The following is a 25,111-nucleotide window of genomic DNA, read 5'->3' on the forward strand; positions in this document are numbered from 1 at the left end:
GGCCGGTTTGTATTCTTGCTGCTTTTGCATACACTGTATGTGGTGTTTTGGCTGGGTCGTCCCTACCTGCCAATCGCTTATGTATTGTGCTACTAAGCCTTTAGCTATACAGAATGGGTGTATCATCCCTTTCTCTATTTTAATCATAGGTGGAACGGTTCCTTCTGTACTTAGGGGCACTGGACAAAGTTTACTGTCGGCAGCATATTTTTCATCACCTACTGCCATTTTCAGAACACATTGTGTATAGCATTCTGCTTGGTCTGAGTTATGTTGGGGACTCCTATAACAGTTATTGATATCAGGTAGGGGTTTAGCCTGAGGTATCACACCTTTCCGGTGACAGGCTATGCAAGGCTTTTCACTGATCTGCCTAGCCGAAAATTTCAACCATTGGTAAAATAAATTGGTCTTCAACCCTTGTGTGCGGGCTAGGTCTGTACTGGGATCCCATCTCCCTAAGTGACTGCTTGTTTCTAGGCTTCTAATTGTCCTCTTTTTCCTTGGTTTGATTTTTACCCATTTTGTGGCTTCATGTACTGTAACAGTTACGTCTTGCTTGGTTTCCCTGCATCCTCTTTTATCACAAATTACCTCTATGTTGAGTGTTCCCTCCTCTTCACATTTGATGCTAATGGCTTCGCCTAATATGTAATCCCCCAGCTTTCCCTGTATTCCTATGTTCTTGTAGGCTTTTGATTTAATGTATACCAAATTATATGTTTTTCCTGTGTTTAGAATGCCTTGTTTAGCTGCTATTGCGGCCATGGCCACGGCACAGTCCGTTGTATGTTTTGGATGTCTATTTTCTCCCATACTGACCACCAGTAGTATTGTCAATCCCTTGAATAATTCCTTAATCATTGCTCTGATGACTGTTGAGATGTGCTACTAGATGTGCTACTAAGTGAGCCGTCACTAGATGAGCTGTCACTAGGGATGTGTGGTGTATCTGTGCTTTGTCTGGGTTGTACTTCCTGCGGTTCTTCTGTCGGTAAATCTACTGAGTTGCTGTCCGAGTCTGATGTCTCCTGTGGCCTGTCTATCTGTCGGTCTGTATTTCTGTCTGTCTGTTGGCCTGCGTCTCCAGTTGTCTCTGAGTCTGCATCTGAGTCTGTCGCTGCTCTATCTGGCAGGGATCCACTACTCTCTGAAGCTGTGCGTCGTCTTTGTTCAATCAGTCTCTGTGAGCGCCTTGGCCAGTGTTCGCCTGGCTGCAGGGAGGCGTGGCCTTCCCTCGGTGCTTCTTCTGGCTGCAGGGAGGCGTGGCCATCCCTCGGTGCTGCTGTAGGGTCTCTGGCTTCTCCTGCTTCCCCCCTTGGCCCGGCGGCTCTGCCAAGACGAGCTTGCCGAGGCCGCAGGGGCGCTGGGCCACCAACCCTACAGCAGTGGTTTAAATGAAACCAAGTGTCCTTACCGTCTACTTTGACTGCTGTACGTGAGGCAAGAATAACTTTGAAAGGACCTTCTCGGCGGGGCCTGTCCCACTTCTTTTTGAACACCTTGACGTAAACCAGATCACCAGGCTGGATGCTCTGATTTTCGAGTGGAATCTCTGCTTCTCTGTCTTCTGTAGCACCTTTGACCTGCAGAAAGATAGTTTTGTGTATTTGGGTTAACTGTCTCAGATAATTATGCCATTCGTCTTGTAGCTGCTCCAGCGATGGTCCTTCGTAGGGTCCTCTCAGGTATGGAATAGGCATCGGCCGACCTGTAAGAGCTTCAAATGGTGTCAAATGGGTTAGTCGGTTAGTTTGTGAGCGCATTGACAATAAAGCAAGCGGCAACGCATCCAGCCAGGTTAGTTTGCCATTGCTGTCTGCTATGATTTTTGCTAGTTTGTTCTTTAAAATGCCATTAGCCCGTTCCACTGCCCCATTTGATTGAGGGTGATAAACACACCCAAACTTCTGTTTGATACCCAATTGTTTGAATGTTTCTTGTGTAACCTTGGCTACAAAAGCCCTACCGTTGTCAGATGAGATAGTATCTGGAATGCCAAATCTTGGAAAGACGTCTCGGCACAAGAATTTGGCTACCGTTTTATGGTCTTGATTTGCAGAGGCTACTGCCTCAGTCCATCGGCTGAATCTGCATATCACTACCAAAACATATCTCATTCGTTTAACTCGATTTTCAGCTCCCATGTCTATGAAATCCATCATAAGATGTCTGAATGGCCCATCAGGGACCGGAATGTGGGCTAAAGGGGCTGTGAATGATTTCCGGACATTGTACTGTGCACATACCTCACACTCATTCAACAAACGGTCCACTGTAGCTGCCATATATGGTGACCACCAGACAGCTTTTAGTTTGTTCATAATTTGGACTCGCGAACAATGATCGGGTCCGTGGGCCCAAATGATTGCATGTCGTAATAAATTGGTGGGTAACACAAAATGTCCATGACTACTGCGCCACAGCTTGTCCGCTGGCCCCTGACTGCGTGTCTCAATAGCGCCTCGTTTAACCCACATTCGTTTTTCTTCTCCACTGGCCCTACTTTGAGCCACTATCAGTGCGTCAAGTGAAACCAGTGGGGCACAATCTTGAATGGTTAGCAGGGGAAACATATTTTCTCCTTGTGCTCCTTTGCGAGCTGCGTCATCTGCTAGATTGTTACCTTGAACTATGATGTTATTATTCTTTTGATGAGCTGCACATTTAATGATGGCTACCTCAGACGGTAATTGGAGAGCTTGTAACAGTTGGGAAATCGCTTCTCCATGAGTGACAGGGGTGCCATCTGCTCTCAGGAATCCCCTTTGTTTCCAAATGTTTGCATGTACATGACATACGCCATAAGCGTAGGCTGAGTCTGTGTAGATATTAACACGTTGATCTTTAGCTATCTGGCAAGCCATAGTTAAGGCTTTGATTTCTGCCAGTTGGGCTGAACAAGGCTGATCAATTCCTTGGGACTCCAGTAATTCAAAGGTCTCGCCATCCATGTTTAGTTTAACAATCCCCCTACCCGCATGCAATCCCGCGGCATCCCGAAAGCATGAGCCGTCCACGAACAGGGTTAGATCTGCATCTATGGCGTGATTATACAAATGTTCTCTGGCTCTCAAAAATTTCTCTGTCTCTGCCACACAGTTATGTGGAGTACCATCTAACGGTGTGGTCAATTTGGTGGCGGGATTCACCGTGTGACAACGTTGTATTGTTATTTCTGGAGCGGACAACACAACTTCATATCCAGTGCGTCTAGCTTGTGTTAAGACAAAACGTTGACTGGTTAGCAGGGCATGTAACTGATGCGACGTGTACAACGTTACTGCATGTCCCATGATTATGGATGATGCTTTTTGAAATGCAAAGGCAGCTGCTGCTAGACCCTGATAGCATGGTGGCAATCCTGTTTCAATGTTGTCAAGCTTTGTACTATAATAGGCCAATGGTTGTTTTCCTTCATTTGTTTCCTGCATTAGTACAGCACAAGCATATCCAGTTTTTTCAGTAACATACAAATGGAAAGGTTTCCCATAATCTGGGTTACCTAACGCGGGAGCAGATTGCATGTCTGTTTTTAGGGCCTCAAAAGCTCCCGTTGCCTGATCTGTCCAGACGAGGAGAGCTGCATTGCTTGTTTGCCCCACTGCTCTAATCATGGCACGCAAAGGTGCAGTTTTTATAGCATATTCACAAATCCACGGCCGACTGTACCCTGCCATCCCAAGGAATGAAAGCATCTGTCCCACTGTTTGGGGTTTGGGAGCCTTGATTATAGCCTCCACTTGGCTTGGGGCTATACATCGCGTGGTCCCACACAACTGTCTTCCCAAGTATTCTACTTGTTGTTTGCAGAACTGCAATTTGTCCTTACTTACTTTATGACCTCCATCTGCCAATGCATGCAATACAATTAATGAATCTTTTTCACACTGTTCTTGAGTCTCTGATGCAATAAGGAGATCATCCATATATTGCACCAATGTACTGGGTATATCAAGGTGTTGTGATTCTTCAGCCAGGACTTTGTTAAAGATGGCTGGGGACAGGTTCAGTCCCTGAGGTAGCCGTGTATACGTTAGCTGTTGTCCCAGAAATGTGAATACAAACAAATGTTGTGAGTCTGGGTGCACAGGCACACTGAAATAGGCTGAACACAGATCGATTACCGTGTACCATTTTGCTCCAGCAGGGATGCTTGATAGTATAGTATGCGGATCAGGTACTATAGGTGCATCCATTTCTATTATTGCATTGATAGGACGCAGATCATGTACCAGCCGATACTCTTTGGTATTGTTTTTAGGGATAGGGTAGATAGGAGTATTGCATGGGCTTGCAGTTTTTATTAAAACTCCAGCTGCCATTAGTCCCTTAATTACTGGTTTTATGCCTTCAATAGCCTGAGGTTTTAATGGATACTGCCTTTGGTGAGGCAGTTTTGCTCCCGGTTTTACTTTTATTTTTACTGGTAAGGCTGTTTTTACTAGTCCTACATCCGTTTTGCTTTTGGACCACACCACTGGTGGTATTTGCTCTAACAATTTCTCTTGTTGGGCCGATAACACCATCTGTCCCTCTGGTCTAGGATTGAGCTCCACTTTTTGAGCTATAGCCTCATCATTTACTTTTAAATTAATTCATACAAACTGCTGGTCTTTTGACAGATGTACTTGTGGACTTTCCATGTTTTGCCATTCTTCAACTTCTGAGGCTGTCTTTACCATTGGACCTAGGTCATGGGATTCGTACTTTTCTGAGACTAAAAGGGTCACATGAGGCGTGGCATTTGGCACTTGATACCATTGTTGTTCAGCTGAAGTTAGCTTGACAGAAGCTGCGGCCCCTTGGGGGCCTAAATAAATTTCTGTGGTGGTTATGTGAAACAGCCGTTGATTCATCAATACATCCCAGCAGCATGCATAGTCAGTTTGTTCTTGTTTGGCATCGAACATCAGGGTGACATGTAAAGGTAAACTAGGTGTATATACTGCTTCATAGTGTTGTTCGGCCCAGGGCTTCCATTTTTCCCATTCCAGTTGAAGATTTGAATTTTCTGGTTGTAACTTCAGCCAGTATACCATGGGTTGCACAGGTCGGACCTTGTTTTCCATGTCCATAAGCACCATAATGTTGGCAAGTGCTTCGTCAGGAAAGTGTATTTGCAGTCCTTGATGGGTACACACTATCTGGGTTTGTAGCTTACATAAAATGTCTCTTCCCAGCAAATTCACAGGTGTATTTTGTGAGTATAACAGGGGTGCTTCAATTGTTTTTCCTGCAATCGTTACAGGAAGTGGGCGTGTAAAAGGTATTATTTGAGTTTTCCCAGAGAAGCCGATGGTCTTAATTACAGACCCAGAGAGGGGGAGATGAGCGCCCATTTTCCCTATGCAAGAGTATGTTGCCCCTGTATCCACCATGAAAGGGAAATCTCTGTTTTGTATATTAACAGTGACGGTTGGCTCTTCCTTAGGTATCATCGAAATAGCCAATGCCACCGTTTCCCCCTCTGTCTTCTCTAGGCCTCCCTATTGCCAATAGGCAGAGGGTCCAACCCAAGGTCGGGCCGGACAATTTCTCATTCGATGTCCAGGTTGTCCACAGCTCCAACACTCATTAGAGGGTTGATCCCCTATTGGGGGTGTTGGTCCCATAGGCGGTCCCACTTGACTGTTCCTGGGAGCTGAGTTTTGGAGTCTGTTTCCAAATGAAGGTTGGCGAGATCCTCTTCGCCACCCTCCTCTTTGACCTTGAAAGTTCCGTGACTCTCCTCTCCACCCATGACTGTAGGTGGGTCCATTTCCGGGTGTGCCAGTGCTATGGTAGTGATAGTGATGCTCCACTGGTGCCGAGACTTCTCCTGTAGGAGTGCTCCCTGCTGCTCCTTGGGGGCTCTGTGTGGCTGTTACCACAGGTGCCTGTATGGTGGCAGCAGTGTTTGTCGTAGGGCCTGTGCTTGCCGACTCAGAAGGAACAGGGGTCATCATTGGTGCCTGGGTCTTTGTTTTTTCTTTCTTGACTTTGGTTAGCTCTCCCAACTGCATCTGCACCAATTTTTTCGTCAGGGATTTTGCTGCATCTTCTTCTTTTTGTTTTTCTTTCTTGTAGATTTCAAGATGGTGACAAATATGCTCAGAGTATAAAGCCCAATTCATTTTCGATAGTCCCACGACTCCATCTAGGGCTTTCTGAACCTCATCTGGTAGAGCCTTTTTTACAGTTATTTTAAACAGGATTTCAGTTGCTGGAGAATGGTTCCATGCATTTCCTGTTTCCTCCGCCCATCTCTTCTGGAATCGATGCAGGAACTTCTTTGGGCACTCTTCAGGTGTCCACTCCTCATCATCCAATTTAGAGGGATCCAAGACCTCAGGGTACTTTCTTCTCAGTCCTTCCCACATGGAGTTTCTATAGCGATTAAAGGGGACTTCATCATGTTGATTAGTGCCCATCATTTGTGTTAGTCCAACCTTTCCTGCTAATTCTTCAGTGTCATGTTTTCCCATGACATGCATTAGCAAGGCTTTTATGTCACCTAAAGACAAGGTTACCCCTGCAGTGCCCTCTTCTAAGGCAGTTATCCATCTCCCAGCTCCTTGGGTGATGTCTGGCAGCCTGTTGGCCAGCCCCACCATGTCTGTCCAGCTCCATGGGGTATACACATGATGACCATTTCTAACCACCAATGGGCATATGAGGTCTTCGTCCTCCTCTTCTTCTGTGCGGGCTCCATACTGTCTTCCAGATCGAGTGCGACTGACTGGTTCCAGGCAGTCCATCCAGTCGGTTATATTCTGTTCTAAAGCCGCTATGTCTTTGGCTACACATTGTTGTCTTTGCCTGAGTCGGGCCTCTTTTGCAGTCTCAATGATGATCTCACCAGAAATTTTTCGGGTGGGTGGCTCTATAATGTGATTCCCTTGATTGGGCGTCGATTGTTGTAATATTCTTCTTTCCTCGGCGTCCCTATGTCTTTGTATTCTTTCCTTCGCTAGCCGAAGTTGCTCAGCTAGTTCTTCATTATCTCTTCTGGCCAGATCCAGTGTGTCACAGAAGCTCTTGTGCCACTCTTCGGAGCCTCTATAGCCTGTGAAGGTCCAGTCGGCTGACTTATGGTGGGAGGGGACGATTTTCAGTGGACCTCGATGTGCAGGCGGAGCCTTCAGGTCTATCTTTATCCTCGTCTGCCTCCGTGTCACTGTTATTTGTGGCCCCCCCTGCTGGTCGTGGTGTGCGACCACTTACTTTCGGACTTGGAGACCTTGTATGATCCATTTGACAGACGGAGGACCTGTCTCCTTGTGGCTCTCGAGCTTTTAGTGTCGGTGTGAATTTGCCCTCCACATCCATGCCTTGGTCCTCTTCACGAGTTCCTAATACAAATTGTCCAGCTGTCTTCCCCATATCATGACGTTTATATGGGGGTGGCTCTGCTTCCCAGCTCGGTGCACTGGCTTTAGTCTCTTTGGATCTTTCCTCTGTCATTTTTTCTCTTTTCTGCTGTAGCCTCTGTGCTTCCTGCTTGAACAAGGCCAAAACTTCTTTTTCTTCAGTGCGTTTTTTGTTGTTATTTACGTTCTTCTGCTGATCTTTAATTTCTTTTTTCTGTATTTCTACCGCAACTGCTTCACACATCACCGGATCAAATGATCCCTCCAAAGGCCATTGCCTGCCCCCATGTGACCTTTTGTGCCACTTTCTCATACATTGGTTGGCCTTAGTGCGTTTTCCTGGATATTTTCTTAGTACTAAGTCTAGCGGGGTACTTTCCCGACCTTGACCTTGAGAGTTACCCATGTAACCCTGACAAACGCTATGTGAGGTGTTTCTAGGGTGTTCTGGTAGTCCCTCAGGGGCTGTCCTGATCCAGACCAATAACTTGCTGGCTGTAACACCTGTTTTGTATTTTAAACCCTTAAAAGGATTAAATTTCCAACTGTTATGCCCGTCTTCTTTTTCTTTAACTAAATATGAAAATTTACCTGTTTCCCACCGAACCTTCCTTGGGACCACAGTCAGAGTCAAGCTAGGAAACAGTTCTTCACCTGGATCGGTTGGTAGTGTTACTAAATGATTTAATGGTATGCTAAGTTCTTTATTAGGGTCAGCACAAAGCAGCTCCAGCCACGGGGTTAAACCCTGATGCCACAGACGTCTTATCAGCAGCTCCCAATTAATTAGAGGGAATTGTTCTTTCTTTTGCTTCAGATTGATTACCTTAGTAATCTGCCATAATTTCTGATTGATCTCTTGTTCGTCCTGCCAATGTTCTGCTCCTACCCTGTCAAAATAGGTCCTTTCCAGCCAAAAATGTGTCCTGATTCCCTGGGTTTCGATGTCTCCGTCAGTCAAGTAATGTTCTGGGAGTATTATTTCATCATCACTTAAGTCTCCCATCAAAGACTGTCCCAAGCATTGATCAGTCTGTCAGCTTTTTCACTATAATCTAAGCTTTAACTCTTTTGATTTATAACCAACTTTATTTATTTAATCCTCTTACAACCCTAACACTTCCTAATGTCTTTGCTCCCGACTTTCTTCTATTTTCCTTCTAATTTTTTAACTTTCTGCTTCTTCTTTCTTTTTCTGCTATGTTTGTTTATTAGTTTTCTCTCTTTGAAATAATATCTACCTTTTCTGTATTTACATAGCACTCTTCTCCTGTCTTTTTCTTCACTGTCTCTGTTTCACACTTTACTCTCTGCCTGTCATGCCCCTCCCAAGTCCTCCTGTTGGGTCTAAATACCTCCCCCTCGTACTCTTTCACATTAATCTTGTATGTCAGCCAGCTTGCAAGCCCACAGCTTTTTGCTTGCACCTCCCCGCTTACTCTCCACTCTCCCACACACAATTTTCAACAGCTTTATACACAAAAATTATTAAAAACAACTTTCTATATATCTCTATCTAGACTTCTGCCACTTTTCACTCCGCGGCTTTAAACAACCTTTTTATTCACTTAACACCAATGTGTTCTGTTTAAGCATGTATCTCTTCTTCACGTTAGACAGCTTCTCCGGCGCTGTCAGCAACTTCATATATTACTTTTTTACAAGCCCTCTTTGAGCGTACAATATTTAATTTACTTCTACGCCTTACCGCGCCTCGCGTGCGTATCCTGTGCTTAATATATTATTTTTCACCAGCTCCTTTCTGAGCATACAATATTTCATTTATTTCTACGCCTTACCGCGCCTCGCGTGCGTATCCTGTGCCTTTCTGCACTTTCTTCTACCTTTTTTCACTTACTGAGCTCCTCGTGAGCTTAATGTGCCTTTGCACTGAAAATATTCTCTTTTTCTTTTCTTACAAAAAAACTCATATTACTGTGTACTTAATTACTTATTCTTCTCCCACGCCCCACAAGCGTGTATCTGGTGCCTTACTGCACTATTTTCTGCTTCATTAATTCTCATGTATTCTGCACTAACTCTTCATTTATTTTATTTTTTATAGTTTTTCTCTTTTCTTAAAAAATGACGTCCTTTATTGAGCTCTTTTACTTACTATCAGCTGTTCCACTTTGCACTTTTAAATCTCTTTATCACGTACGGTATTTCTACTGCGCCCCCTCAGGCGCTTATCTTGTGCTTCCTCTGCACGTATTCTCTGTTAAACTCTTTTTTCTCACTTATTTCACTTCAGTCTCTGTTAAACTCTTTAAATAACCTTGTATTACCTTGTATCTATTTGTCAGTATACTCCCCTAAATTAACCCCTACAGCGCATGCTATCAGCCGGCACGTTAGTAACGAATTTCAACACCAATTATTCTCCAAGCATCCAGGTTAGTTCTTCACGCACTCTTTCCGCACCAGAGTTCATGAACATTCCTGACCTTTCACTCACACAGACATTCTTTTTCCCCGGGAACACACACACCTTCTGAGCATTTTATCTACAAGGCCTGATAATTTTCAATCTTATCTTTTTTTTTTTTTTTTTGGTCTCTTATCAATTTTCTTAGTCCAGGTTCTTTTGGGTAAGAGGCAATTAAAAAAAATATCACCTGTCAACTTGGGCGGAAATCCCGACTCACTCCTCCAGATCGTGCAGAAATTATAAAAGGTTTCTGCTTACCTTTTAGTCGTGATCACTGTTATTTACGGTCTGGAGGGATGAGCTGGACTGCCCCAGGCTGCCGGAATGCCCCTGGACCCTCCTGAAGCTGGCTCGCCAAGTTTTGTCGCGGCTCGTCTTTAGTCTTCTCAGGATGTCGTCTTTTAGATAACACAAACTAATTGCAAGTGATATGCTAGAAAATGACACAACACTTTAGAATAATTCAGCCTTAAGCAAGATAAAATGCACAGAGTTTTTAAGTTTATTTAAGCCTTCGACACAAATCTTAGACAAACTGAGTCCTCTAGAGAGACTGAATAAGTGACAACCGCGCTCATCTATTTATTGGAGACCCGCGGGCATCACTCCTCCTTCAACGTTTTTATTTATTTCATTCCTAAGACATGGTTTTCTATTGGAAGCGTCCTCTAGTGAACCCTAAGCAGGTGTTAGGCCATTATTTCAATGTGACAAACGCTCCCATTAAAACATGAAGGATTTACAACTGATTTTTTTAAAAGACCTTCAGCCACAGGTGCAGCTGGCCTGAGGCCCCCCCCGCACGTGGCCTCAGTCACACGTGCAGCTGGCCTGAGGCCCCTGCACGCGGCCTGCGGGAAAGCACCTAAAAGGCCTTGGAAAGCCCCTGACAGACTAAATGACTAATAGAGCCTTTTTTTTGGGTTGAACACCTGCTAGTTCAACCAGAGGACATACAGTTCGGATCAGGACACTTGATAGTTCATCACAGTTCAAATATGGACCTAAAAATTCTTCTACACCACAAACCACCGGATCATTTCTAAACGGATGGCTCTGTGGAGCCGGACCGTCGTGTGCACTTTCTCTGGTTATTGCAAGAGCTGGACATCAACCATTTTCCGGCAGATTTCACTTTTAACAAGAGATTTTGTCATGGAAAGCCGAGCGGAGGCTTCGCGCGTCACGACCGATTTACTGATTGAGCGAGACAAAGGAACACCTCTTTGGTTTTGGTCTCACAGTGGAGGCTTTGAGATGGCGTTCAGACAGCTGTCGGTGGTTTTTCCATCGAGTGATTATCCGAGAAATTGTGGATGTGCCTGGACATGCCAGAACATGTCCCGTGAGGCTTCATCACGGCATTGCTGTGCGCCATGCAGCACCGCCGTGACGCACGAAGCCTCCGCTCCTCTTTCTATTACAAAAACTCCTGTAACAGTGGAATGTGCCATTCATTTCCAAACTGGATGCTGTGTTTTATCCGGGACGTCGTCTGACTAGCACAGGAATTGTGAAAAGACATGGCCAGATAAATTTTTCGTATGGTTTCCAGCTGCCAGTCTCTAACAGTTTCTGAAAAAATTCTGATGGGAAAAAAAGCCCAAATCATTCCGCCATTTCCTGACAATGAACATCCGCCGAGGGGCTGGACCACTCCTCACTCAAAGCCTGCTCACAGGCGAATGATGCAACCGACAGGCGTGGAAAAACTCACGCATGCGCACGAGGGTTCAAGCTTGTCTGACGCAATCACACGTGATTCAAATCCATATGGTTTTTGAAAAAAATAATAAGGTCGGATACTTTTCTAATAGACCTCGTATTGCGAGATTTTGGCAAACAACCTCCTTCCCTCAGTAAGAGAATTGAAGATGGGTCATGACTGGGTCTTCCAGCATGACAATGACCCCAACCACACAGCCGGGGCAACTAAGTATGGGCTCCGTAAGAAGCATTTCAAGGTCCTGGAGTGGCAGACCTGAACTCAATAGAAAATCTTTGGAGGGAGCTGAAACTCCAAACCTGAAAGATTTGTAGAAGATCTGTATGGAGGAGTGGACCAAAATCCCTGCTGCAGTGTGTGAAAACCTGGTCAAGAACTACAGGAAACATCTGACCTCTGTAATGGCAGACAAATGTTTCTGTACCAATTGTTAAGCTCTGTTTTTCTAGGTGGTCAAATACTTATTTTATGCAATAAAATGCAAATTAATTATTTAAAAATCATACAGTGTGATTTACTGGATTTTTTTTTTTTTAGATTCTGTCTCACAGTTGAAGTGTACCTATGATAAAAATTACAGACCTCTCCATTTTTTGTAGTTGGGAAAACCTGCAAAACTGACAGGGGGTCAAATATTTATTTTCCCCACTGTATTTTTGCATGCTTCAGCATTCTAAAGAGCTAATTTTTTGGAGAGAGAGAAAAACAGAGAGGGGGAGAAAGAGAGGACCTGCTGTTTTTCTTTTATCCACTTTGAAAGAAATCCAATTTATGAACTGAAATCATGTAAACCACCTTTTTCTGATTATCGGATTACTGTAGTGCATGTAAACACGGGAGATCATATTTTTACTGTTATCTGATTATTATGGTCATGTAAACGTGCTCCGCTATGGGGAACTCAACTTGACGGGGGAGCTCATCTCCCATGATCTGGCTGTGGGGAAAAAAAAAAAAAAAAATTGTAGCTGAACTTTCAGGTCTTCTTAAAAAAAACAAAAAACAAAAACAAATCCTCTTCTATACCACTTCATCATCTATATTACAATAGCCAAGTGGCATGCATGTTTGTGTGTGTGTGTATGGCTTCAGTCATGCAAAACCCTTGGAGAACTGACATTTGTCCTTTTGATATGCTTGTGTATTTTGCATTAAGGATGAACGCTGCGGAAACGAAACATTGATGGGACAAATATTTTTTTGGAGAAATTAGCAATTTTACCAAACCAGTAAACAGTGCATGCTGTGCTGCAATGCACCATGGGAGTTTGAGGCTTTAGGTTTTAAATGTTGTTGTGGGTTGTTAGTTTAAATGTTGTTAGTGTTATTGATTTGTGTTTTTGTAGCTCAATGTTGCTCTTACCATGAGTGACTTTAGTTTCTAATGTGTAGTGGTTTTCATGTTTTCAGCCACTGTCTTGTCAAATTCAAAGCACCTGTTTACAGAAGCTGTGCATGTGTGCGCGTGAGCACAACTTTTATTAGGGACAAACCGAGCACAGCTGGTGTATTTTGGGTCAAGGATGAACTGCGCCAAAACAACGCTGATAGGACTAATAGTTTTGGAGAATCTATGAATATTAGCTAACATTGTTAATTACGTTTTGGACTTGCATACCTTTCCAGCAGGGGGCAGTAAATCATCTTTATATTAAAAGTATGAGTGTAAGTGCATATTTTTAATTTCAGTTAACTTTTATTTAACCAGGTTAGTCCCACTGAGATCGAGATCTCTTTTACAAGGGAGACCTGGGCAATTCTGAAGTTTCCAATTCACTTAATCTGCATGTCTTTAAATGTGGGATGAAATTGTATATAAATACATGCAGTGGTGGGCACAGATAACCAAAAAATTAACTTCGATAACAGATCATCAGATAACTGAAAAGTTATCTTTGATAAAGATAAAACGATAAACCACCCAAAAATGTATCGGAAGTTACAGATAATGATAACCGATAAATTCCAGCATTGTCTGGTATAGTTGCAACTACTAACATGCTGATTTTGAGCTTTAACACCGGGATCGCTTCTGAAAGCATCAAAAGTGACAACAGACCCAAACGAGTCAGCACTTCTGTCTTTCAGCGTCCTGCTCCCTGCTGGAAACTCCAGTTTACTACATGGCTTCCAGTATAGACGCAACTGAGAAGAGCCAAAAAGCTCAACTCTAGCCAATCACAGTGCTGCCATCAGGCCGAGGTCTTGGAAAATAAAGCCCTCCTGAGTTATGGTTTGGTGTATAAATGAAATGAATACTCAATCAATCAATCAATTTTTTTTTTATATAGCGCCAAATCACAACAAACAGTTGCCCCAAGGCGCTTTATATTGTAAGGCAAGGCCATACAATAATGATGTAAAACCCCAACGGTCAAAACGACCCCCTGTGAGCAAGCACTTGGCTACAGTGGGAAGGAAAAACTCCCTTTTAACAGGAAGAAACCTCCAGCAGAACCAGGCTCAGGGAGGGGCAGTCTTCTGCTGGGACTGGTTGGGGCTGAGGGAGAGAACCAGGAAAAAGACATGCTGTGGAGGGGAGCAGAGATCGATCACTAATGATTAAATGCAGAGTGGTGCATACAGAACAAAAAGAGAAAGAAACAGTGCATCATGGGAACCCCCCAGCAGTCTACGTCTATAGCAGCATAACTAAGGGATGGTTCAGGGTCACCTGATCCAGCCCTAACTATAAGCTTTAGCAAAAAGGAAAGTTTTAAGCCTAATCTTAAAAGTAGAGAGGGTGTCTGTCTCCCTGATCTGAATTGGGAGCTGGTTCCACAGGAGAGGAGCCTGAAAGCTGAAGGCTCTGCCTCCCATTCTACTCTTACAAACCCTAGGAACTACAAGTAAGCCTGCAGTCTGAGAGCGAAGCGCTCTATTGGGGTGATATGGTACTACGAGGTCCCTAAGATAAGATGGGACCTGATTATTCAAAACCTTATAAGTAAGAAGAAGAATTTTAAATTCTATTCTAGAATTAACAGGAAGCCAATGAAGAGAGGCCAATATGGGTGAGATATGCTCTCTCCTTCTAGTCCCCGTCAGCACTCTAGCTGCAGCATTTTGAATTAACTGAAGGCTTTTTAGGGAACTTTTAGGACAACCTGATAATAATGAATTACAATAGTCCAGCCTAGAGGAAATAAATGCATGAATTAGTTTTTCAGCATCACTCTGAGACAAGACCTTTCTGATTTTAGAGATATTGCGTAAATGCAAAAAAGCAGTCCTACATATTTGTTTAATATGCGCTTTGAATGACATATCCTGATCAAAAATGACTCCAAGATTTCTCACAGTATTACTAGAGGTCAGGGTAATGCCATCCAGAGTAAGGATCTGGTTAGACACCATGTTTCTAAGATTTGTGGGGCCAAGAACAATAACTTCAGTTTTATCTGAGTTTAAAAGCAGGAAATTAGAGGTCATCCATGTCTTTATGTCTGTAAGACAATCCTGCAGTTTAGCTAATTGGTGTGTGTCCTCTGGCTTCATGGATAGATAAAGCTGGGTATCATCTGCGTAACAATGAAAATTTAAGCAATACCGTCTAATAATACTGCCTAAGGGAAGCATATATAAAGTGAATAAAATTGGTCCTAGCACAGAACCTTGTGGAACTCCATAATTAACTTTAGTCTGTGAAGAAGATTCCCCATTTACATGAACAAATTGTAATCTATTAGACAAATATGATTCAAACCACCGCAGCGCAGTGCCTTTAATACCTATGGCATGCTCTAATCTCTGTAATAAAATTTTATGGTCAACAGTATCAAAAGCAGCACTGAGGTCTAACAGAACAAGCACAGAGATGAGTCCACTGTCCGAGGCCATAAGAAGATCATTTGTAACCTTCACTAATGCTGTTTCTGTACTATGATGAATTCTAAAACCTGACTGAAACTCTTCAAATAGACCATTCCTCTGCAGATGATCAGTTAGCTGTTTTACAACTACCCTTTCAAGAATTTTTGAGAGAAAAGGAAGGTTGGAGATTGGCCTATAATTAGCTAAGATAGCTGGGTCAAGTGATGGCTTTTTAAGTAATGGTTTAATTACTGCCACCTTAAAAGCCTGTGGTACATAGCCAACTAACAAAGATAGATTGATCATATTTAAGATCGAAGCATTAAATAATGGTAGGGCTTCCTTGAGCAGCCTGGTAGGAATGGGGTCTAATAAACATGTTGATGGTTTGGATGAAGTAACTAATGAAAATAACTCAGACAGAACAATCGGAGAGAAAGAGTCTAACCAAATACCGGCATCACTGAAAGCAGCCAAAGATAACGATACGTCTTTGGGATGGTTATGAGTAATTTTTTCTCTAATAGTTAAAATTTTGTTAGCAAAGAAAGTCATGAACTCATTACTAGTTAAAGATAATGGAATACTCAGCTCAATAGAGCTCTGACTCTTTGTCAGCCTGGCTACAGTGCTGAAAAGAAACCTGGGGTTGTTCTTATTTTCTTCAATTAGTGATGAGTAGAAAGATGTCCTAGCTTTACGGAGGGCTTTTTTATAGAGCAACAGACTCTTTTTCCAGGCTAAGTGAAGATCTTCTAAATTAGTGAGACGCCATTTCCTCTCCAACTTACGGGTTATCTGCTTTAAGCTACGAGTTTGAGAGTTATACCATGGAGTCAGACACTTCTGATTTAAAGCTCTCTTTTTCAGAGGAGCTACAGCATCCAAAGTTGTCTTCAATGAGGATGTAAAACTATTGACGAGATACTCTATCTCCCTTACAGAGTTTAGGTAGCTACTCTGCACTGTGTTGTTATATGGCATTAGAGAACATAAAGAAGGAATCATATCCTTAAACCTAGTTACAGCGCTTTCTGAAAGACTTCTAGTGTAATGAAACTTATTCCCTACTGCTGGGTAGTCCATCAGAGTAAATGTAAATGTTATTAAAAAATGATCAGACAGAAGGGAGTTTTCAGGGAATACTGTTAAGTCTTCTATTTCCATACCATAAGTCAGAACAAGATCTAAGGTATGATTAAAGTGGTGGGTGGACTCATTTACTTTTTGAGCAAAGCCAATAGAGTCTAATAATAGATTAAATGCAGTGTTGAGGCTGTCATTCTCAGCATCTGTGTGGATGTTAAAATCGCCCACTATAATTATCTTATCTGAGCTAAGCACTAAGTCAGACAAAAGGTCTGAAAATTCACAGAGAAACTCACAGTAACGACCAGGTGGACGATAGATAATAACAAATAAAACTGGTTTTTGGGACTTCCAATTTGGATGGACAAGACTAAGAGACAAGCTTTCAAATGAATTAAAGCTCTGTCTGGGTTTTTGATTAATTAATAAGCTGGAATGGAAGATTGCTGCTAATCCACCGCCCCGGCCCGTGCTACGAGCATTCTGACAGTTAGTGTGACTCGGGGGTGTTGACTCATTTAAACTAACATATTCATCCTGCTGTAACCAGGTTTCTGTAAGGCAGAATAAATCAATATGTGATCAATTATTATATCATTTACCAACAGGGACTTAGAAGAGAGAGACCTAATGTTTAATAGACCACATTTAACTGTTTTAGTCTGTGGTGCAGTAGAAGGTGCTATATTATTTTTTCTTTTTGAATTTTTATGCTTAAATAGATTTTTGCTGGTTATTGGTAGTCTGGGAGCAGGCACCGTCTCTACGGGGATGGGGTAATGAGGGGATGGCAGGGGGAGAGAAGCTGCAGAGAGGTAGTGTAAGACTACAACTCTGCTTCCTGGTCCCAACCCTGGATAGTCACGGTTTGGAGGATTTAAGAAAATTAGCCAGATTTCTAGAAATGAGAGCTGCTCCATCCAAAGTGGGATGGATGCCGTCTCTCCTAACAAGACCAGGTTTTCCCCAGAAGCTTTGCCAATTATCTATGAAGCCCACCTCATTTTTTGGACACCACTCAGACAGCCAGCAATTCAAGGAGAACATGCGGCTAAACATGTCACTCCCGGTCTGATTGGGGAGGGGCCCAGAGAAAACTACAGAGTCCGACATTGTTTTTGCAAAGTTACACACCGATTTAATGTTAATTTTAGTGACCTCCGATTGGCGTAACCGGGTGTCATTACTGCCGACGTGAATTACAATCTTACCAAATTTACGCTTAGCCTTAACCAGCAGTTTCAAATTTCCTTCAATGTCGCCTGCTCTGGCCCCCGGAAGACAATTGACTATGGTTGCTGGTGTCGCTAACTTCACATTTCTCAAAACAGAGTCGCCAATAACCAGAGTTTGATCCTCGGCGGGTGTGTCGTCGAGTGGGGAAAAACGGTTAGAAATGTGAACGGGTTGGCGGTGTACACGGGGCTTCTGTTTAGGGCTACGCTTCCTCCTCACAGTCACCCAGTCAGCCTGCTTTCCCGGCTGCTCGGGATCTGCCAGGGGGTAACTAACGGCGGCTAAGCTACCTTGGTCCGCACCGACTACAGGGGCCTGGCTAGCTGTAGAATTTTCCACGGTGCGGAGCCGAGTCTCCAATTCGCCCAGCCTGGCCTCCAAAGCTACGAATAAGCTACACTTATTACAAGTACCATTACTGCTAAAGGAGGCCGAGGAATAACTAAACATTTCACACCCAGAGCAGAAAAGTGCGGGAGAGACAGGAGAAGCCGCCATGCTAAATCAGCTAAGAGCTAGTAGCTACGCTAAGCTAGCGGATTCCTAAAAACACGCAAAGTGAATAATGTGTAAATAATTTAGAGGTGATTCAGCAGAATGAGTGCTTTAGTTAAGGCACGTAAAGATTACACTGGGAAACAAATCGTAATCTAGATAACTAGATCAATCTAACTGCGCAGATTAAACAGCTAACAGATACAGAAAAACACAGCTGTGCTCCGGAACAGGAAGTGATACAATACCGCAGTGAGAGCCAACCACCAGTAGAGGCAAGCAAGGCCTGATACTGATAGAATAACTCAATTAATGTCAGTTCTGTCATTTGTGCAAAGTTAAGATATAACATATATCTTTTAATGTTGAATAATGCACTAATTCTGAAGTTTTGTAACAAACAGACAGATGGCATTCTGGGTAAAATGTGCCTCCACTACACTGATTGGTTGATTCATTCTATGTAAACCAACATGTTAATGTGAGGTGTGTTGTGTGTTGGTGTTTACAGATAAATTTACTTTTGTAAAATATGCCATTTTTTTATTTGTAAAGAAAAAAGGCATTTTAAAAAAAAAAAAGCCAAGTTGTAATTAGATAACCGTCTGATATAACCGGTGTCAAAATAAATAGAACACTGCCATGATCTACTGGTGCCAGTGCGAGTTTTGGCCCTTTTCCAGCTGCATTTAACATCTCACGACCACCTCCTGATCGCCGATCGTATGGCCAGATGAAAATCAAGCCTGTTTGATATTCTTGTGCCTGTGCAAACACCGCAGAGCTGTCTTGTAATGTTTTTTTTTGTTTGTTTTTTTTTACTTTGATGTCTTCCATCGAGAGTTTTTGTAAATTAAGTTTGGAAGAAAAGCTTGTGTTTACGTTTACGTCGTCCGATGTGTGGTTTTTGAACGTACGTGTGTGAGAACATAAATCGGGCGCTCTGAACTTTTACACTGTGCGGTTCTGTGGTACAGTGTCTGCTCGGCGTCTCAGCACTGCCATGAACACTACTGGCCAGTAGATGGCAGTAGAAACCTTGAAAACGTGCCAAAACAAATTCCAGATCTGTGTTGCTACTTCCTATGTTTAAGATGCGTGGAATTTAATAAAAGCAAACACAAAAACAACGTCTATAAACCCAGAGAATATATTCACGAGAGTTTTAGGCACTAGAGTTTAATGCTGTTGTCCTGATCAAAGTGTCTCAAATGCATTCTCCTGTCGTGAACGTACTGAGATTACCCTATCCTACCCATAATGCACTGCTGGGCACAGCATGCCCACACTAAAACCTTAAAAATTAGCGCATTACTTTAAAACTAAAACATATATCTGATATTTTAATTTTATAAAACTTCAGAAGTGACGTTAAGTTAAATAACTTGTCCAAAATACGTTTTGTTAAAATTTGAACCATAAGTTAAAAATGTATGCCTCTGGATGACTTGGGTGATATTGGCCGCGTTTCACTATGGTGTTAAAAGAAATGTTTTTTTTTTTTTTGTTGTTTTTTTTTGTGACCAGTTCTGCAGAGGATAGAGTGGTTTCTTATAGAAACAGCTCTCTACTGTTTGCAGAGAGTAGAACTGCACATGTTCACCTTTGTTTACCAAGTTAACTGTCTAAAAATTGTCGGACAAAAATTCATCGGAAGATAATTAGTCTGATAATAGTTTTTAAAGTTATCTGAAAAGATAATCAGATAATGAAAACTTTATCTTTGATAATTATCAGTTATCAGATTATCTGAAGTGTGCCCACCACTGAATACATGAATGACACAAGAAAGTGAAAACACTTGTTTCCATTGTGTTCTGTTTAAAAATCAAATGACAAAATAGAGTAATAATAAAATAAAAAATAATAGCAATGATAATAATAGTGTGTATATGATAACAAGAACCTAAACAATTTATAAATACATTAAGACAGTAAATTAACATTAAAAATGACATAATTAAGAGGAAATAAAAGGGTTGAGTTCCTCTTCTAAAAACTGTTGTCTAAGGTTCTAAAAACATTCTGGACTCACATTCCATCTCATTGCCTAATTTATTACCAGCCCTGAAAAAATGTCAGCTACCTATTTTAAAAATGCTACCCAGTCTAGAGCCCGTGGATCCCCACGGCAACACGCTAGTTTAACTGTATAACTGGGGATACAAAATATCCTCCTATAAAATTAACAATAATAATAATACAACCCCTGGTAAAAATTATGGAATCACCGGCCTCGGAGGATGTTCATTCAGTTGTTTAATTTTGTGGAAAAAAAGCAGATCACAGACATGACACAAAACTAAAGTCATTTCAAATGGCAACTTTCTGGCTTTAAGAAACACTATAAGAAATCAAGAAAAAAAGATTGTGACAGTCAGTAACGGTTACATTTTTAGACCAAGCAGAGGAAAAAAATATGGAATCACTCAATTCTGAGGAATAAATTATGGAATCACCCTGTAAATTTCCATCCCCCAAACTAAAACCTGCATCAAATCAGATCTGCTCGTTGACATTGACCCTATGCCATGACATTGATCCTATGTGTCTTTTTGCAAGGAACGTTTTCACAGTTTTTGCTCTATGGCAAGATGCATTATCATCTTGAAAAATTATTTCATCATCCCCAAACATCCTTTCAATTGTCCAAAATATCAACGTAAACTTGAGCATTTATTGATGATATAATGACAGCCATCTCCCCAGTGCCTTTACCTGACATGCAGCCCCATATCATCAATGACTGTGGAAATTTAGATGTTCTCTTTAGGCAATCATCTTTATAAATCTCATTGGAACGGCACCAAACAAAAGTTCCAGCATCATCACCTTGCCCAATGCAGATTTGAGATTCATCACTGAATATCACTTTCATCCAGTCATCCACAGTCCACGATTGCTTTTCCTTAGCCCATTGTAACCTTGTTTATTCTGTTTAGGTGTTAATAATGGCTTTTGTTTAGCTTTTCTGTATGTAAATCCCATTTCCTTTAGGCGGTTTCTTACAGTTCAGTCATAGACGTTGACTCCAGTTTCCTCCCATTTGTTCCTCATTTGTTTTGTTGTGCATTTTTGGATTTTTGAGACATATTGCTTTAAGTTTTCTGTCTTGACGCTTTGATGTCTTCCTTGGTCTACCAGTATGTTTGCCTTTAACAACCTTCCCATGTTTTTTGTATTTGGTCCTGAGTTTAGACACAGCTGACTGTGAACAACCAACATCTTTTGCAACATTGCATGATGATTTACTCTCTTTTAAGAGTTTGATAATCCTCTCCTTTGTTTCAACTGACATCTCTCGTGTTGGAGCCATGATTCATGTCAGTCCACTTGGTGCAACAGCTCTCCCAAGGTGTGATCACTCCTTTTTAGATGCAGACTAATGAGCAGATCTGATATGATGCAGGTGTTAGTTTTGGGAATGAAAATTTACAGGGTGATTCCATATTTTTTTCTTCAGAATTGAGTGATTCCATATTTTTTTCCTCTGCTTGGTCTAAAAAAGTAACCGTTACTGACTGCCACAATCTTTTTTTTCTTGATTTCTTATAGTGTTTCTTAAAGCCAGAAAGTTGCCATTTGAAATGACTTTAGTTTTGTGTCATGTGTGTTATCTGCTTTTTTTCTACAAAATTAAACAACTGAATGAACATCCTCCGAGGCCGGTGATTCCATAATTTTTGCCAGGGGTTGTAGTAAAGCAAATTTAGCTCTGGTGTCATAATAGTATCGGTATCGGCAGATATCCAAATTCAGGTATTGAGATCGGATCGGAAGTGGGAAAAATGTGGATTGATGCATCCCTAAGCTAATACTTCTAGGACTTTGGGCAAACCTAATCATGCCAAAATCACAGTTTTTAAAATTGCAGTTTTAATTATTCATGTGTCACTCTTTCCTCTGTGTCATAAGATTTCCTCTTAAAACAAAAAACAAACCCAAAACTCTTTTCAGCTGAAGTGGGGCCTGCTTAACTTCAGACATCAATTTTAAGAGGATTCACATGGTTCACATGGTTTCCCTTTCTCCTAGTTGCTTTTTGATACTTTATTTGAATCCTTTCTGGTTTCTGGAAATTCCTCCGCAAATATTTTTGAGATCTTGTGTGCTCAGACAGATGATGTCACCAAATCTTGTTCCACTGTTGTTGTCAGAGATAAACGACTATTGTCATCCATCCCTCAAGACCTCTGTTGCTCCTCAACAATTTAAACCCTGCATTTAATGTTTGATATATTGTGATGTGTTTCAATCTGGTGCAGAACAGTATTAAGGTAAAGAAGATGACTGGAGAAGATGAAGGCATGGTCTCTAACAAAAAACCACGGAAGATGATGCTGGCTAAATCTAAACTTTATGGATGCTTTGTCAAGGTAATGGATTCTTTTATAATTATGTATAATTACATTACAGTCGCAAGAAAAAAGTATGAGAACCCTTTAGCTATTACACACCTGAATGTTGGAATGACATCACTTAAAAAACAGGCATGTGTCTAAATTTTTTCCCTAAATGATGCCCTTGAAATTCATGCTGAAAACTAATCTCTACAGAGAAATTGTACAAAGTATAAGTTTTGCATTGAGTGGCGCAGAGAAGGATTTTCATACATCAAAATAGATTAATTTTAGGCCTGCATCTCCTGTGTGCCTTCTGGCAGATGTGTAGCTGAACTTTCAAGTCTTGTTTTTAAGGAAAAAAAATGTGACGTTTGTGCAGTTTGCAGAAGAAAACGGTGCAGAGCACAACAAGGAAACATTGACATCACTGTTATTTATTACTAATATTTGATTATTTGTATCTTGAGATGATGGTAGCCTGGATTTTTTAAAATGGCATAACGTCTTTACGACCTTGTACGAGTGCGTTACTTTCTCCTTGTTTACATCGGCAGGGTGATCACACACCCTCAGTTAGTGGATGGAGGTAACTAATTATGGTTTGAATGTCGTTGTCTCCCCAGTCAGCTACACTGCTGTCTGGTCAGGAACAGCCAGAGCCCAAGTCTTGTGACTCTGATGACAGCAGCAGCTCAGATGAGGAGAGGTTGGATCTGTCCAGCACCACCAAGTAAGAACATTGTTGAAGGTGATTTTTAATATTGAGTTAAAGTAAACGCAGTAACTGGGAATCATGATTTTCTACAGTGTTTCCTCTTCATAATCATTTTTTTTCCTCCTGACTCTTATTCATTCCTTATTTTGAATCTGAAAATTAATTTGCAACTTTGCTAAAAGAAAAAAATTGATATTCCACAGACTTTCTGATGCTGATTTAAAGAAGGCTTGCGGAGGACGCACAGCTCATAAGTAAGTTGTTATATTCTAACTTCAGCTCTGATTTCCTCATTATATGATTATACTTGCTTATAGTTTTACTGTTGACATGGTGCTGTAATCTTAAAGGGGGAAAGATGTGGCATGATGAAAGATGTGGCATGATGAAATTGAGATGGGTTGTAATTGTTGGGACAGTGACAGTTTTGAAATTTTGTCTCTGTACAGCACCACAATAGAGTTAAAATGAATTAATCAAGTTGTGTATGTCGTGCAAATTTTCAGGTGTAATTTAAGGTGTTCAACAAATGTTATATTAACCATTTATTTGTGAGAGGCCGTACGTAATTGGGTAAAATAAATACAAGGATTAATGTTACTAATGTGTTCTTGAACATTTCTGAGTCACTGAATGTGACTTGGGCTTAATTTACATCAGTGGTTAAGAAAGATGCAGACCAAGCGGGATAAATCATGAAGGTTGCAAAAACTGTTTTGCAGCACTGAGCAGTGTCTGACTGGGAAACTGTTGTGTGTTACTCCAGGGGAGCCCGGCACGGGCTGACAATGAGCGCCAAGTTAGCCAGACTGGAGCAGCAGGAGGCAGCCTTCATGGCCAAGTATGGCAAGAAGTGCCAGCCAGCCAGCGCTTCATCGGTTCGTGTTCCACAGACACAGCAGAGCAGCTCAGGGGACTCAGAAGAGGCGTCCCAGAGCAAAAAGATTAAAAGAAAGCCATCGTTCGATGAGGTAAATGGTGATGCCATGTCTGAAAGCAGTGAAGGTGGTGTTAAACCCAAAAAGAGAAAAAAGAAAAAGAAGACAAGAGAGGGTTCTGAGGAAATGGTTGTTGCAGAAGAGGAGTTGACCAATGCAGATAAAAATGAAGAGCAAAGTACAAAAAGGAAATGCAGAAAGAAGAAAAACAGTGAAAATGGTGAGAGGGAGACGGCTGCTACAGAGTGCAAGAGTCCAGAAAAAACTGCTCAGGTTTCCTCAGATCTGCACACTACAGAAGAAAAAATGAAGAAATCCAAACGCCACAGCAAGTCGGTTGCAGCCTCAGCCGAGGTCGAGGATAATGACACAGAATCCAGCCAGAAGAAGAAGAAAAAAAAAGGAAAGCAAAAGCAGTAACACTGGATGAAACTGAAACTAGAAGTTACTCTGCAGCAGCTGAACTTGAAATAAGGACAAACTGCAGATGACTATAAATGATGTACAGTAGTGTTCAGAATAATAGTAGTGCTATGTGACTCAAAAGATTAATCCAGGTTTTGAGTATGTCTTATTGTTATATGGGAAACAAGGTACCAGTAGATTCAGTAGATTCTCACAAATCCAACAAGACCAAGCATTCATGATATGCACACGCTTAAGGCTATGAAATTGGGCTATTAGTAAAAAAAAAAAAAAAAGTAGAAAAGGGGGTGTTCACAATAATAGTAGCATCTGCTGTTGACGCTACAAACTCAAAACTATGTTCAAACTGCTTTTTTAGCAATCCCGTGAATCATTAAACTTGTATTTAGTTGTATAACCACAGTTTTTCATGATTTCTTCACATCTGTGAGGCATTAATTTTGTTGGTGTGGAACCAAGATTTTGCCCGTTTACTAGTGTGCTTGGAGTCATTGTCTTGTTGAAACACCCATTTCAAGGGCATGTCCTCTTCAACATAAGGCAACAT

At 41.7% G+C, this 25,111-nt stretch overlaps 1 protein-coding gene across 2 annotated transcripts in view; it reads left to right on the top strand.

Annotated features, from left to right (window-relative positions):
- gpatch4 (G patch domain containing 4) overlaps window positions 1–24,694 on the top strand; it is a 46,672-nt gene extending 21,978 nt beyond the window's left edge. For both annotated transcript variants that reach the window (XM_034174223.1, XM_034174222.1), the window contains exons 5-8: window positions 22,408–22,518; window positions 23,109–23,215; window positions 23,404–23,454; window positions 23,967–24,694. In XM_034174223.1, coding sequence (XP_034030114.1) covers window positions 22,408–22,518; window positions 23,109–23,215; window positions 23,404–23,454; window positions 23,967–24,558 — 861 coding nt within the window. In that variant the 3' untranslated portion in view covers window positions 24,559–24,694. The remainder of the gene's footprint in view (window positions 1–22,407; window positions 22,519–23,108; window positions 23,216–23,403; window positions 23,455–23,966) is intronic.
- The last annotated feature ends 417 nt before the right edge of the window (window positions 24,695–25,111 follow it).

This window comes from Thalassophryne amazonica, chromosome 7 (assembly GCF_902500255.1).
Source record: "Thalassophryne amazonica chromosome 7, fThaAma1.1, whole genome shotgun sequence".
Classification (NCBI taxonomy): Eukaryota; Metazoa; Chordata; class Actinopteri; order Batrachoidiformes; family Batrachoididae; genus Thalassophryne; species Thalassophryne amazonica.